We start from the raw sequence: 16,067 nt of genomic DNA, 5'->3' as shown, positions 1-16,067 counted from the left end.
AGACTGAGAATATTAAGATGCGATTAACAATTTGGATGTTTCTGATGTTGCAAATGGAGAGGTGCTTTAGTTTTGTAAAAGCTTGGCCATTTGTGGAGATTTCTATGGGAGCTTTCTTTTGCAGTATCAAATGTGTAGCAAGAACTGTTTCAGATTGTTAGTTTATCTTGTATAATTTCTTTTGGCTGGTTTGCCCATAATGGGTACAGGGTGAGTGGCTGTGGAAGTGATAAGGATCACATGGGGGTTTGAGACGGCATGTATTTAACATGAGGAGATATGTGGAGGCAATAGGGCTGGGTGGGTTTGAGGGCAAATGGCCTTTTACACAACCAGGCCAAAGTCTCAGGGAACTGAAGTGGACCTTCCAACCAGCCTCCTTGGCCCCGTGACCCCTTCTGAATCGCTGTGGAGGTGATGGCCCTGAATCCATCCCAGCCCCCACTTCCCTGGAATGAACATACGGAAATCATGGTGGGTCTACCCCGTTGGGAAATTTCATAGCCAACAGCTTTGTTGGTGAATACCTGCCCCTGAAGCTCACACACAAAAGTCTCACAGGCACTCACATTTACACACCCACACACAACACACACACACACTCTCACACACACACACACACACACACACACACACACACACTCTCACTCGCACACATTCACTCTCACACATGCACAGACACACACTCACACTCACTTACACACACACACACACACTCACTCTCACACATGCACAGACACACACTCACTCTCACACATGCACAGACAAACACTCACTCGCACACACTCACTTTCACACATGCACAGACACACACTCGCTCGCACACACTCTCACACATGCACAGACACACACTCACTCGCACACACTCACTCTCACACATGCACAGACACACTCACTCTCACACATGCACAGACACACACACACATGCACAGACACACACTCACTTACACAGACACACACACACATGCACACACTCACTTACACACACACACACTCACACACACACACACACACACACACACTCACTCTCACACATGCACAGACACACACTCACTTGCACACACTCACTTTCACACATGCACAGACACACACTCACTCGCACACACTCTCACACATGCACAGACACACACTCACTCGCACACACTCACTCTCACACATGCACAGACACACTCACTCTCACACATGCACAGACACACACACACATGCACAGACACACACATACACACACACACACAAACACATGCACACACACACACACACACACACACACACACACACACACACACACACACACACACACACACACACACACACACACACACTGCCTTCCCTGTTCTCTCCTCCCTAAGTTCCAATTGACAAAGAGAAGTTGTCAGCCCGAGACAACTGAAAACGATTGGTACAGATATCACCAGAATTGGCCTCATACCTGATAGTGTCCAACTGTGTTTAATTTCTTTGTCCCGTTTTCAAGAACTTGTGTTGATTGGTCGATATCTTGGAGTATTTGATTTGATCCATTATGAACATATTCTAGAACAACCAAGAAACAGTAAATTAATCAGTGAACGAGCAACATCAACCCAACAGACACAAACCAAATCTCTCTGCTCCGGTACAAAATTTAGAGCCACCCCCTTTGTTTTACAGTCTCTCCCTAACCTTTCCACCAAAACGTAACAGTTCACACTTCTTGCATTAAACTTCATTTCCCATCTATCTGCCCACTCCAGCAAACTGTCCTTTTAACATTCATTGTCCTCATAGTGTGTACAATGCACTGAATTTCAATCCACCTGTGGAATTTGAAAATGTCCCCACACTGCAATATCTAAGTTGACTCCAGTAGACAGAACTATTGTGGTCCTCAGTATCTACTCCTCCTGTATCTTTAGTTTTCAGTATGTGAGCTGGAGCTGTTTTGATAAAAGATTAGCAAAGGATATTGGAATTGACCTGGACTGTTAAGCATAGATGCCCCAGTCATTCAAAAGAATTTTGAACTGAAAATTCGAGAAGGAAATTACCCAGGTCGATATCTTCCATTTGAAATCTTTGTGAGTAACCGTATCTGCTGAAGAAAGCCTCAAAGATTTTCTCCTTTGCTTGTCCTATAGTGTCACAATCCAGAACATCCACCTCTAGAGTGGGCTTGCTGTCCAGATCATTGTCATCATTAGCCTCTGTGTTCAGTTGGAATGAAACGTCCAGTTTCTGTCAGGAAAGAGATGCAGTGAGACCCACGACATTAATGTCCATTCTCACAATTTCACCAATGCACCACAAACCTCCTGATCCGGAAATTGCTGCAAACAAGGAGTTATTCCTCAGTGACAAAATAATGAAGCAGTGCAACAAAAACTCAAACATACAGAGGGAAATACATCAGAAAATTTTGCTTAATCCAAATATATTCATGAAAGAGCATCAATGGTTGATTAAGGTTTATACTTTATACTATCACTGGGAGAGGACAGAAATGAATTTGAGAAACTAACAGAAGCAGTAAATTTAGATGGCAAGTGACTTCATTTTAAAATGCAAAAAAAAATTAATTTGCATCTCATGCAATTGATATCTGATTGAAATGTCACCTTGATCTTTGAGATTGTGAACAGATTGGAGGTTTCCCAAGATGAATTTTCTGAAGCTATCTGAATACAGTCCCACATGTCCTGCCATGCAAATCAGATAGAAATGGTTTGAAGGGCTTTGCTGTTCACATCAGAATTGCCATTGATTCAACTTGAGCAGGAAAGTGAGAACTAAAAGGTTGTAGGAGTCCGAGATAGTGGGAACAGCAGATGCTGGACAATCTAAGGTAACAAAGTGTGGAGCTGGATGAACACAGCAGGCCAAGCAGCACCTTAGGAGCACAAAAGCTGACATTTCTGGCCTAGACCCTTTTACTGATGAAGGGTCTAGGCCCAAAACGTCAGCTTTTGTGCTCCTAAGATGCTGCTTGGCCTGCTGTGTTCATCCGGCTCCACACTTTGTTATCTTAGGTTGAAGGAGTTCGCCTGCAATGAATTGGACTATAAGATCTTGCCCATCTGATTGTGGCAACAAGACTACTTTCTTGTCCACCACATCTAACCTTTGACTCCCTTACCAGTAAAGAATTTATTTAACTCAGTGTTCCACCATCCTCTGCTCTTTGGGAAAGAGAATTTCACAGATTATCAACTCTCTGAGAAATAAATTCTACTCTTATCTGTCTTAAATGGAAGAATCCTCATTTTTAAATTCCCTGAGATGAGGCTTTTCTACAAGGGGGAAATATCTCAGGATTCACCCTATCATGTCCCCACGAGTGCATATATATTTCCATCAGATCACTTCTCGTTTTTTTGCTAAAACCTCTAAACGAGAAAGGCAGCGGGACACCAGGCACCAAACTGCACGTTACATTGTTTGTGATCTAATACACTGAGTAAGTGGGATCTTTTTGGATGCAGTGCATCTCAGAGACGGGGCTGGCATGCGATGCTGGCAAAGTGACATGTAGTCACAGTGCCCTGTACTATGCAATCCTACAACTCTCACAAAGCCAGGTCCTCGCTCTCTGTGGTAAGAGAGAATGAAATATTTTCATTGGCAACACACTCACCTGAGTTGAAAATATATCATCATTCTTCCACCATCCAGGGGGTAAAAATCCTGGAAAATTCCCTTTCTGACACCACCATGGGAGTCCCATCATCAAATGAGCTGTGATAGTTCAAGAAGGCAGCTCACCACCAATGTGAGAAAAATTTGGAATGTACCTGGAAATTCTGTTGGTCACATCCCCCCATCAAGCAGGAACAGATGAACTGTTGATAACAAGGTGTGGAGGTGGATGAGTGCAGCAGGCCAAGCAGCATCTTAGGAGCACAAAATCTGACGTTTCAGGCCTAGACCTTCATCAGAAAAATTCTGATGAAGGGCCTAGGCCCGAAATGTCAGCTTTTGTGCTCCTCAGATGCTGCTTGGCCTGCTGCACTCATCCAGCTCCACACCTTGTTGTCTCGGATTCTCCAGCATCTGCAGTTCCCACTATCACAGATGAACTGTTCATTGCTTTTACCATTGGTCAGCAGGATCCTATTAACTGGAAAGAGGCTTTCATCATTGTTTACGCTGTGCTTTGAGGTAATTTAATATGTATGATATGCTGTTGGTGTTTTTGGTGAGATACCAACCTAATATTTTTTAGAAATGCAAGTTATTTCTTTCCTCTATGCCAAGACAGCACACAGAAAGCTTGACGGAGGGCCTCTGCTCACATGCTCAAATGAAAGCTCATTTAATGTAGTACGTAATGAAACAATTTCACCCACATAGCAAAACAAACCAAGGCAAAGCGGTTAAAAATAAAGGAACTGATGCAGGCAGCTTTGTTGTTTTATCAAGAACCTGACCTCGTCAAATTAAATCATTAATCAACAGACCTTGATAAAAGCACAACAACTACTGATCTTCTGAAGTCAAGGCTTGCAAAGAAAAAGATCCCTTGCATGTCTGTTACTCCTTCCACAACCTCAAGGCATCCGAGAGTACTTTGCAGCCAGACAGGGGTGTTTTTGAACTGTGGTTATTCTTGTAGAGTAAAAAACCCAGCTGACAGTTTTCTCAGAACCAGCTGTCATATCGAGCAATGAACAAAAAATGGCCAGATAATTTTGTTTTAGAATCTAATTGAACGATAAAACCAGGGAATACTCAACAACTATGCTTCAGGTGATACAGTAGGATCTTTGAGGTCTGCATGAGAACATTTAACATCTCATCTGAAAGCAGCACCCCCAACTGTGCAGCACTCCCTCAGTACTTCACTGGAGTGGCAGCATAGATTATGTGCTCAAATGTCTGGAGTGAGACCTGAATGCATGACCTCCAGCCCATCACTAAGTCTGTTTTTATTTCAAAAATATACTTTATTTATAAAACAAATAGACATACATAGTCACAAAAACAGTTCTGCTTTGTACATTAGCGTGAGAAGGAAACAAACAAGAGTTTGAGTCTATCCAAACAAACCAAAGGCATCTCTTACTTGAACCACACTATATTTACATGCATTTGGGCCACCAGCAGGATCCAATAACTGAATGGACCCTCATTTACCTTCAGCAAGAAGATCTCAGATGGTGGTCTTTTCCGCACTGTGCCTTGGCAGCAGCTGCCCCAGCTTTATTGCTTCAGCACGTAGTCCTGGGCCTTGTAATGCGCCAGTCTGCAACACTCAGTCGAGGTCAACTCCTTGTTCTTGAAGACCAAAATGGTTCAGGCAGACCAAACAGCGTCTTTCGCGAAGCTCCAGGCACAGCTGATGTTCATCACGGTGTGGATCCCAGGGGATGGAACATATAGCACATAGTCCTGCATCACAGGGCTGCTTGGGGCGAACCTCTGTATCTCTCTCCAGACTTCCTTCACAAAGGCACATTCCAGAAGAAGATGTGTGACAGTCTCTACCACACCCCATAGTTGCTTCAGGGCTCCAAGAAGTATCTCACAGGCAGTGACCTTCTCACCACCGGCCAAGCTATGTCTTGGTGTTTGTTGGAAAGTTCTGGTGATGAGGCATTCTGCCAAATGACTTTGACAGTCTGCTCAGGGAACCATGTGACATGATCACTGTCACCTTTTCCCACAAAGTCTTGAGGATGCCACATGCTGACATCTTCCTGATGGACTTGTGGTCAAAGATGTTTCTCTTCGAAAATTTCACCACACAATGCTCCTCCCTAGCTGTCCAAGGGTGAGGCAAGGTACAGTTCAGTTACCATCAATGGTCATAGAGTCACAGTAACACAGCATGGAAACAGATCCTTCGGTCCAACTGGTCCATGCTGACCATGGTGCCCGTTCAGCTTGTTCCAATTGCCGGTATTTGGTCCATATCCCTCTAAACCCATCCCATCCATGTATCTATCCAAATGTTTCTTAAATGTTGGTATTGTATCTGCTTTAACCACTTTCTCTGACAGCCCATTCCATATACGCAGCACTCTCTGCGTGAAGAAGCTGCCCCTCAGGTCCTTCTTAAATCTTTCCCCTCTCACCTTAAACCTGCGCCCTCTAGTTTTCAATTCCCTATTCCTGGGAAAAAGACAATATGCATTCGTCCAATCTATGCCTCTCATGATTTTATATACTTCAACAAGCTCACCCCTCATTCTCTTATGTTCCAAGGAATAAAGCCCTATCCTCACCAACCTCTCCCCTATAACTCAGGCCTACTAGTCCTGGCAACATCCTCGTAAATCTTCTTTGCACACTTTCCAGTTTAACAATGTCTTTCCTATAACAGGGTGACCAAAACTGTACACAATACTCCAAGTGCGGCCTCACCAATGACTTACACAACTGTAACATAACATCCCAACTCCTATACTCAATGGCCCGACCGATGAAGACTAGCACGCTAAATGCCTTTTTCGCTACCCTGTCTACCTGTGATGCTGCTTTCAACAACCTATGTACTTGTACTCCTAGCTCCCTCTGTTCGATAACACTCCTCAGGGCCTTACCATTTATTGTATAAATCCTACCTTGGTTTGACTTTCCAAAGTTCATGACCTCACACTTAACTGTATTGAACTGCATTTGCCAATCCTCAGCCCACTTCCCAATTTGATCAAGATCTCTCTGTAATTTTTGATAACCTTCCTCACTGTCAACGATACCGCCTAATTTTGTATCATCCGCAAACTCACTAGTCATGCCTTGAATATTCACATCCAGATCATTTATGTAAATAACAAATTACAAAGGTGCCAGGACTGACCGCTGTGGCGCACCACTAGTCACGGGCCTCCAGTCCGAGAAACAATCTTCAAACATCACCCTCTGCTTCCTACCATTGAATTAGTTTTGAATCCGATTAGCCAGCTCTCCCTGGAGCCCACGTGACCCAACCCTCATGACTAGCCTGCCATGCAGGACCTTGTCAAAGGCCTTACTAAAGTCCATATAGACAACGCTCACTGCTCTGTCCTCATCTATCCTCTTGATCCTTGCCCATTTCTCTCCCTCTGTATATGGTTCCTGTGTGAACTTGCTTGTCATCTCTTTAAGTGCTACACTCCCTTGACAACTCTTTCCTGAATTCACTCCATCTCTCCCCATGTGAATCTCACCTATTTTCTCAGGGGGTCTGTCTCCACATATCTGTCAGTTTCTGAGCCAACTTGCTGAAACTGAAAACTCATTCATTGGCCAGTGGCTGCACAGTCCAGCTCATCTTGGCGACGGGCCTTGGGGGGAAGGGAGAAATCCCACGATAATGATACTTCAATCCTTTCAGCATTTTCTGGACACCACATAGAAGGAGAAAATCATGATTGTGGCAGCCCCAGGGGAAAAGCTCTCAAATATATTGGCCCACTTTGAAGAGAGGCAATCGTGCTTGCTTCAGGCACCTTCTCAGAATGGGTCACATAGCCTATCGAGAATTTTCTGTGCAATGAGGTAACCAGACCTCTGCTTCAAGGATGCTTGGAACTGTGACATGAAGAGCCCCAAACATCGACTTTCGCAGCTGGCAGACAGTAGCCGACAGGAAGGTGACACATACCACCATGATGGTCCAGGCTGGCAGCAGCTTGGTGAGAGGCCATAAGTTTATGGCCTTCCATGGATTGGTCTTGTTGCATAAAGCATCTGGGACCTGGAAAGGCTAACTGACCTCACAAGATAAGCTCTGCTCCTTCAGGATATAAAAATGTGGCAGAAGTTAAGCTGAATTGGGTGTCTGTCCTAAGAGTGCTACGTACGTTGACCAGAGGGTGTACAGTCTGTCTGTGATACAGTGTGTCAACAGCTTGTGTGCTCAATGTTAAATTGTGCCTGAATGGCCCTTCATGTATCTCAGATGTGATAGAGATAACAAGGTGCGGAGCTGGACGAACACAGCAGGCCAGACAGCATCAAAGGAGCAGGAAGGCTGGCATTTCAGGTCTAGACCCTTCTTCCGAAATGGCTCTGAGATAAATAGAGAGAGAGGGGGGGAGGTGACAGAAGGTGGATAGTGGAGCAGATAGGTGAGAGAGAGAAGACGGGCAGGTCAAGGAGGCAGGGATGAAGCCGGTAAAGGTGAGTGTAGGTAGGAAGTGGTGTGGGGGTTGGTCAGTGAGGTGGGAGGAGCGGATAGGTGGCAGAGAAGACGGACAGATCAAGGAGGCGGGGATGAGAGGGGGGCTGGTCTTGAGATGAGGTGAAGGGTGGTGAGATTTTGAAGCTCGTAAAGTAACAGTCAATCTTCAATAAAGGACTCACCTTCATTCCCGTCCACCTGAATATCAATGAATACTGTTCACACCTGGGCGTCGAACAGCTTTACTGCCGCCTCCACCCCTGTGCTTATTTCTTTAATCAACTTTACTAGCTTCAAAATTGAACTTCAGCAGAAGATTCGGGTCTTTCCCCATTATGCCTTAGAGGCAACTGCCCCAAGTTTTACACCATATATAGACTTTTTACTTAAAAATATATTTTATTCATAAAAAAGACTTTATATATAATCACAAACAGAGTTCGGTTCTGCGGAGTGGCATATCAAGGAAACAAGCAAACATTGGAATTTGACTCTATCCAAAGGCATTTCTTACTTGAACCAGATTATTCCTTTCATTTATTTCAAAAATACACTTTATTAAAGATTTAGGAATGGTGGTGGCACCAGCAGAGCTCTCCCCACTGTTCTCTCAAACATTTCTGCCTTAATCAGCATCATCAAAATTAGATTAACTGGAGTGAACAGCAGTTACTCACAAATGGTCACACTCCACTGGCTAAAGGCTGCATGTTTACTTAGGTAGTTTCCATGATAAATGCGAACATGGGAGCTATCAAAAAAAGCTGATAAAGCGTAGAAAGCAATCGGGGGGATTTGTATACATTATTGAGACGGTTGATTGTTTGGAGCTTGTTTGATTGTTTCCTCATTCTCTACATTTATGAACAGATAAAGCACTTCAAACTTTGTGGTTGAAAATGAACTTTATAATTTCACCTTTTTTCATTTTAAACTCTAATAGTTCAACTTCCACATAATCTTAGCAAGGTCAAAAAAGGGGAACTTCTATAATTCTCCATTAGTTCCTCATGAACATCTGGTTTGTTGCAATATTACAAAGAACAAAAATCTTTTCAACAGGAAATGAACTTACAGAGTCAAGAGGTGGATAATATTGTTAAAGTGGAATAACTCACTTTAATTCTAGTCTGACAATGAATTCCACAAAATAATGATGTAGACAAATATTTTAATTTCTGATGCTATCTCAAATGCTCCTTATATTTAAACAAGGAAGGTAAATCTTCAAAATCTTGTAGTAGCTAATGGGAGTTAATTCACATTTGTTGCCCTGATTAAGGTGTCACTTACCAGAGTTTTAAAGTCTGAAACCTCCCACAATAGCCAGTCTTCATTTAGTGTGTACAATGCTTTTCCACTCACTGCATCCACTGGGCCCAGGTAAATCCGTTGCTTTATTGCAGATACAAGCTTAAATAATGGCTCTCCAACAGATTCCTGCAATTAGAAGGATGGCATTTCTCAGTGCCTGGAGAACGACCTATCTGCCATTTTATGAAAGCAGTCTCTCAGAGAAAGACTGACTTGTATTTTTATGGCATTTTTCATGGTCCCTGGGTGTCCCAAAGAGATTTACAGTCAATTAAGTGCTTTCTGAAAGTTAGTGATGTGGGAAACAGTTTCTACACAGATGCTCCCACAAACCGCAATTTGATAATGACAGGTCAATTGCTTCAGTGAAGTTGATTGAGCAACAAACATTGGTTAAGGTACCAGGGATAACTTCTCTGCTTGTTTCTCTACAGTGCCATGGGAACTTTGATGCACAAATGAGAAGGCAGATGGGTTCTCTAATATTTCCCCTGAAAGATCGCACCTCTGATGGTGCAGCATTCGTTCTCTCACTGTCAGCCTAGATTATATGTCCAAGTATTTGGAGTGGGTTTTGAACGCACAAGTTACTGACCTACAACTGATACCTTTCATTTAATTAAGATTAATTTGAGGAATTGACACCTGGATTTCATGGAGAAACGTAATAATCACAGCTCCCAGGTATCATGCAGAACTTTGCACTGTAGCGGGATGTGGGGGGGTGGGCACGTAAAACAGGTGGGATGGGCTGTTCGTTCCTCTATCCAATGCCCCCTACAAATCATCTCAGCCATTTTACACTCTCAATATTGTAACTCTTTTCCCATATTGGGAAGAATATTTTGACTTGCTCCGAAGGTCTGGCAAATTATTAGCGGATATGAATAAATGCTAGATATCTCACTGGTCTCTGGGACATCGAACTACAGATAAAGAACAACTCAACTCTTCCTGTAATCACATCTTGTTCTCAGTAAGAGATCACTGAGTATAAAAGCTCAGTCTAAAAGTGGACATCCTGTTGGCTGTGAGCCCCGTATTGTCAAGAGGAACTCCAGTGATCAAGACCAAAATCTCAGACTGCCTCTTGTAAAAAAAAAGTCCCTCTTAACAAAAGGGTAATGAGACCAAATATAGTATTGCTCTATGATATAAATCACGAGCTACTCTTCAACAAAGAACGTTCTAACTTGTTGCCCTAGATCTTCGAGGAATACACGGCCCAGCAAAATATCTGAAAACATTCACATCGAATACATCAGGGAGACAGGGTCTAGGCCCTCAGCTTTCCTGCTCCTCTGATGCTACTTGGTCTGCTGTGTTCCTCCAGCTCTACACCTTGTTATCTATCTTTTACATTATCCAACTTCTATCCGCCTCCCCCTCTCTCCCTATTTATTTCAGAATCCCCTTCCCCTCCCCCATTTCTGATGAAGGGTCTAGGCCTGAAACGTCAGCTTTCCTGCTCCTGTGATGCTGCTTGGCCTGCTGTGTTCATCCAGCTCTACACCTTGTTATCTCAGATTCTGCATCTGCAGTTCCTACTGCAACAGGGAGACACTATTTTCTACCATAACAGGAACAGCTTTTTGCAAATTCAGCAATGATGCCAAGATTGAGTCACTGAACTAATAATCCACAGGAACAGGAATTCAAAACCCCACTACAGGCTGTTTCAGTGTTTGATTTTAGCTTTTAAAGTAAATTTTTAAAAAGCTAATCCCAGCAAAAATGACTATGAAGCTTAACTGATTCATTAACATCCTTTGGGGAAGGGAACCTGCTGTCCTTGCCCAGGACGGACTACACTTGCCTCTAGTGCCACACGAGTAAGGGTTAACTCTACAAAGTGCCTCTCATTTGCATCACACTATTACTCAGAAGGTCATGAAGGTGGCTTACCACAAACACCTTCTCAGAGCAGTTAATAGGCAGCAATTTCAACAATCCCAATTAGAAAATGTAACAGGCTGATGTGCAAGTTGAACTTCAGCAAAAAGCTATACCGCGGTCACAATTACACAGATTGCATACCATGAGCATAAAGAACAATATGAATATCAACCCTTACCCTCAAAAAGCCGTACATGCACAGGGAGATCCAATTAGTGAGCAGTTTCTCAACCACGGTCTCTGTGCGACGGAGTAGTAACTTTGGCTGGGCAGTTGATTCATCCATCAAGTCTTTGAGAAGACGATCAAGCACGTTTGTCAGATAAATTAAATTACTATGAAACGCAATGGTCAGGAATGAAGCAAACTTACACCTGTTAAAGACAAATAGTTGGTATTTTCAGAAAGACTGTTAGAAGTTCAGATGGCGGTGTATGGATAGCATTCTAAATGCCAAAGGTTACGACTCAATGTCTACTTTCTTGAGTTTCTACATACAGATGGGCTCTTGCAGATTCAGGATACCAGGATAGAAAATATATTTTAGAAGTTCTTCAATGGGATATGGGCGTCATTGACTAGGTCAGTAATTGCTCCCCTTTCCTGTGCCCTTGAACTGTAGTTTGTAAGGCCATTTCAGATGCCAGTTAGCAGTCAACCACGCTTCCATGGATTTGCTATCATATGTAGGGCAGACGAGGCAAAGGCAGGAGATTGACTCCCCTGAAGGGCATCAGTGAACCAAGTGGGTTTTTACAACAATTGATGAATATTTCTGGAACTGAGATGAGCTTTCAGTTTCAGATTTTATTTGCTGTACTTAAATTTCACCAGCTGCCACGGTATAAATTGAAAACATGTCACTCAAGCTTTAGCCTGGTCCTCTGGATTCTAGCCCAGTGACATTACCATTGGAACACCACTGCTCCATTAGAAGGAAAGATTCAAAGATTTTCGGTGGTCTAATTGGGATTTTAAATTGACAGTTGGGAATTGGTAGAGGAGCTGTTTCTTCAGGAGAAATCCAGAAGTGGGCACAACCTCACTATTCTATGCAGGCCACATTGAAGTGAAACTGGGAAGTCCTCCTTTACACAGAGGGGAGTGGAAATCTGGAACTGACCCCTTCAATTGGAGCTTTCAGGCCTGAGATCAACTGCTATCAAGGGATATGTATCTCAACTGAGGTATATTACAAAACAGTTACAATCTAGAACTGGTTTGAGGAGATCTGCGGCCTGATCATGTTTCTACTCAAACACATGTTTTCATAGAAATTATCATGATGGTTTGAAATCTGGTATTTCTGAGCTTCTCCTTATGAATGCATGATGAAAAGCTTCAGCAATGCCCCTCTGACTGGACACTCTGGAGGCAGGAAGCATGTTTCCGCTGATGGGTGAGTCCAGAACCAGAGGACACCGTTTAAAAATAAGGGGTAGGCCATTTAGAACAGAGTTGAGGAAAACCTTCTTCACCCAGAGAGTGGTGGATATATGGAATGCTCTGCCCCAGAAGGCAGTGGAGGCCAACTCTCTGGATAGTTGCAAGAAAGAGATGGATAGAGCTCTTAAAGAGAGTGGAATCAAGGGTTATGGGGATGAGGCAGGAACAGGATACTGATTGTGGATGATCAGCCATGATCATAATGAATGGTGGTGCTGGCTCGAAGGGCCGAATGGCCTACTCCAGCACCTATTGTCTGTTGTCTCTCTTCAGTGGATTACAAATGTATTTAAACACCAGAGGTTTTGATAATCGTCAATTCTATTTCATCCTACATCAATGTGGAAGTCAGCATCGTACAGTCATCCCGAGGCATTATTTCCACATCTACCTACACAGCAAATTAACTAGTCCTGGTAACTCCTTCCTCCCAAAGCTCCACATGAATATAAATACGTGAGTGCATGGAAAGTAGGTGATTATTGACGGCATTTGTTCTGATATGAAAAGCTCCGTTCCACTCTAGTTAGCTATTCTCACAGGAAGACAGCACTATCAGTTTCATATATCTGATGGGACCAAACCAAACATTGAGGAACTACAGGAGGCCTAATTCTATCAACCGACAAAGACGATGCTTAAAACTAACCGATCTTTAATGGAGAAGTCTTTTTGCTGTTCGAGATTATGTATTACAGTCACCAAAAACGGTTTGTTATTCAGGAAGCTGTACAATGCATTGAATCCTTCACCCAAGTTGTCTCGTCCAGGTGCCTGCTTTGAATGAAACAGTTATGAGAAACATTCTAAATCTCTTTAGATGCAGGAGTATCACTGTGCATTCATCACAGGATGATACATCAGCCAGTTTCAGTATTGACACAGAAATAGCTTTCAATACACAGATTTGCTTCTGGAGGTAGGGTGGAGCAGTGTGGCAGGGCATTAAATCTGTAAGAATAAAACTATGCTGATTTATGGAAAACCTGACACGGCTTTGTTAATGTTCACCTTGAACAAGGAGTGAAAAGGAAACCCCCAGCAGAGCTGATATTTGAACATACTATTAGGCAATTAATTGTATATTTGCCCCAGTGTCAGCTTAAAGAAGCAATGCATGGGTTTCTTCAGCTGTGTGAAACCCTACCATGGAGAAACAAGGCAAAAACTCAGTGAGGATTAATGATTCTGTGAAACAATTAAGGGGCAGCACAGTGGCTCAGTGGTTAGCACTGCTATCTCACAGCGCCAGGTTCAATTCCACCCTCAGACGAGTTTACACGTTCTTCCCGTGTCTGCACGGAATCTACACGTTTTCTCTGTGTGGGGGCCCCCTCTGGGTGCTCTGGTTTCCTCCCACTGTCCAACGATGTGCAGATTAGGTGGACTGGCCATGTTAAATGGCCCATAGTGTCCAGGGATATGCAGGCTCAGTGGGTTAGCAATTGGAAATGCAGGGTTATGGGGTTAGGGTTGGATATTCTTCAGAGGGTCGGTGCAGATTTGATGGACTAAATGGCCTCTCTCTGCACTGGTGGGAATCTATGATTCTATGAAAATGCGATGGCAGCAGTGCGTGCCATCGACAATATGCAATGCAGTGATTGACTTTGGATCCTCACACAGTATCTTTCCAAGCCTGTGGCTTCCACAAGCTGGAAAGATGAGGGCACTACGCATATGGGACTCTGCTGGGTCAAAGTCCTGAAATCCCCTCCTAACAGAGCCGTGTGGCTGTCTCTACACCTGAAGTAGTGCAGCAACACACATAGTATTGGGCTTATACACTTAATGGGAGGGTCCTGGGAATGTTGCCCAACGAAGAGACCTTGGAGTCGAGGTTCGTAGTTCCTTGAAAGTGGAGTCACAGGCAGACAGGATAGTGAAGGTGGCATTTGGCTTGCCTTTTTTGGTCAGTGCATTGAGTATAGGAATTGGGAGTTCATGTTGCAGCAGCACAGGACATTGGTTCGGCCACCTTTGGAATACTGCGTTCAATTCTGGGTCTTCCTGCTACAGGAAGATGTTAAACTTGAAAAGGTTCAGAAAATATTTGCAAGGATGTTGTCAGGATTGAGGGGTTTGAGCTGTAGGGAGAGGCTGTTTTCCTTTGAGCATCAGAGACAGAGAGGTGACTTTATAGGCGTTTATAAAATCATGAGGGGCATGGATGGGGGAAATAGACACGGTCTTCTCCCCAGCATAGGGGAGACCAAAATGAGAGGGCATTGGTTTAGGGTGAGCAGGGAAAGATTTTAAAGGGACCCAAGGGACTACATTTTCATGCAGAGGGTGGTGCGTGTATGGAATGAGCTGCCAGAGGAAGTGGTGGAGGCTGGTACAATTACAACATTTAAAAGGCATCCGGATGGGTACATGAATAGGAAGGGTTTAGAGGGATATGGACCAAGTGCTGGCAAATGGGCCTAGATTAATTTGGGATATCTGGTCAGCTTGGATGAGTTGGACCGAAGGGTCTGTTTCCGTGTTGCATGATTCTATAGTACAAACCCACAATTGAAAATATGGGAGATAATGTATAAAATGGTTGAAGAAGGTAGCTTAGCGGGGGAACAATAAACAGGCAATAAATGTTTGCTCGGCCAATGAAGAATGAAAACATATTCAATGTGTGATGATCACTTTGATAAAATAAGGCTCTCACAATAGACAATTATTAAACCAGGAAGAATGATTTCATCTTGGCTTCAGTGGAGACAGCATCTTCACTACTCACCATTCCCCATTGTGTACAGAGATTGTCAACCGTAATTAAAACCAGAAAGTTCCAGAATGCAATGAATACTGATACAAGAACAAACCTGAGGCACATCGACGATTGGATCTCTGACAAAGTCAGGCACATACTCTACGCTGCCCTGTGAGGGAATTTATAAAAAGGACAAAGTGTGAAAACCCAGGATTTTAAGAGACAGATACACTGGGATGACTCAAAACCAAAATAAAACGAATCATCATTCAGTTATGCAATGAATTAAAAAAGATAAAGCTAAAATACTTACCTCAGGAAAGAATGTTCGGGCAGCAAAATGTTTGTAATCCAGGAAAGGGATACTGCCATAATCATCGACTAAGTGCACATCTGATCCCTCAGTCTGAAGTTCAACAAAACCTTGTAGAAGAAAATTAAATTGATTCGGCATTGTAAACCTCAGTATAGTCAGTGCTGGATGTTTGCCAGTCAATCACTTCATTAAATTAATATTACTCTTTAACTCAACAACCCTTCACTCTGACTTTACTCACTGATCTTTTCTCCAATATTACACTGTAAACCACATTCACCGCCCACCCCACTACAAAATCA

The 16,067-nt window shown here is 43.3% G+C and overlaps 1 protein-coding gene across 2 annotated transcripts in view; it reads right to left on the bottom strand.

Moving 5' to 3' along the window:
- plxnc1 (plexin C1) overlaps positions 1-16,067 on the bottom strand; it is a 111,649-nt gene that overhangs the window by 17,881 nt on the left and 77,701 nt on the right. Inside the window, exons 20-26 of one of the 2 annotated variants that reach the window (XM_048554594.2) lie at positions 15,763-15,872; positions 15,562-15,618; positions 13,389-13,516; positions 11,472-11,667; positions 9,377-9,523; positions 2,028-2,214; positions 1,430-1,533 (exon numbers count right to left, since the gene is read on the bottom strand). In XM_048554594.2, the coding sequence (XP_048410551.1) occupies positions 1,430-1,533; positions 2,028-2,214; positions 9,377-9,523; positions 11,472-11,667; positions 13,389-13,516; positions 15,562-15,618; positions 15,763-15,872 (929 nt within the window). The remainder of the gene's footprint in view (positions 1-1,429; positions 1,534-2,027; positions 2,215-9,376; positions 9,524-11,471; positions 11,668-13,388; positions 13,517-15,561; positions 15,619-15,762; positions 15,873-16,067) is intronic. The other variant, XM_048554595.2, reaches the window with a different exon arrangement.

This window comes from Stegostoma tigrinum, chromosome 25 (assembly GCF_030684315.1).
Source record: "Stegostoma tigrinum isolate sSteTig4 chromosome 25, sSteTig4.hap1, whole genome shotgun sequence".
Lineage (NCBI taxonomy): Eukaryota > Metazoa > Chordata > Chondrichthyes > Orectolobiformes > Stegostomatidae > Stegostoma > Stegostoma tigrinum.
Note: the sequence above shows the minus strand (reverse complement) of the source record. Positions and strands in the feature narration are given on the sequence as shown.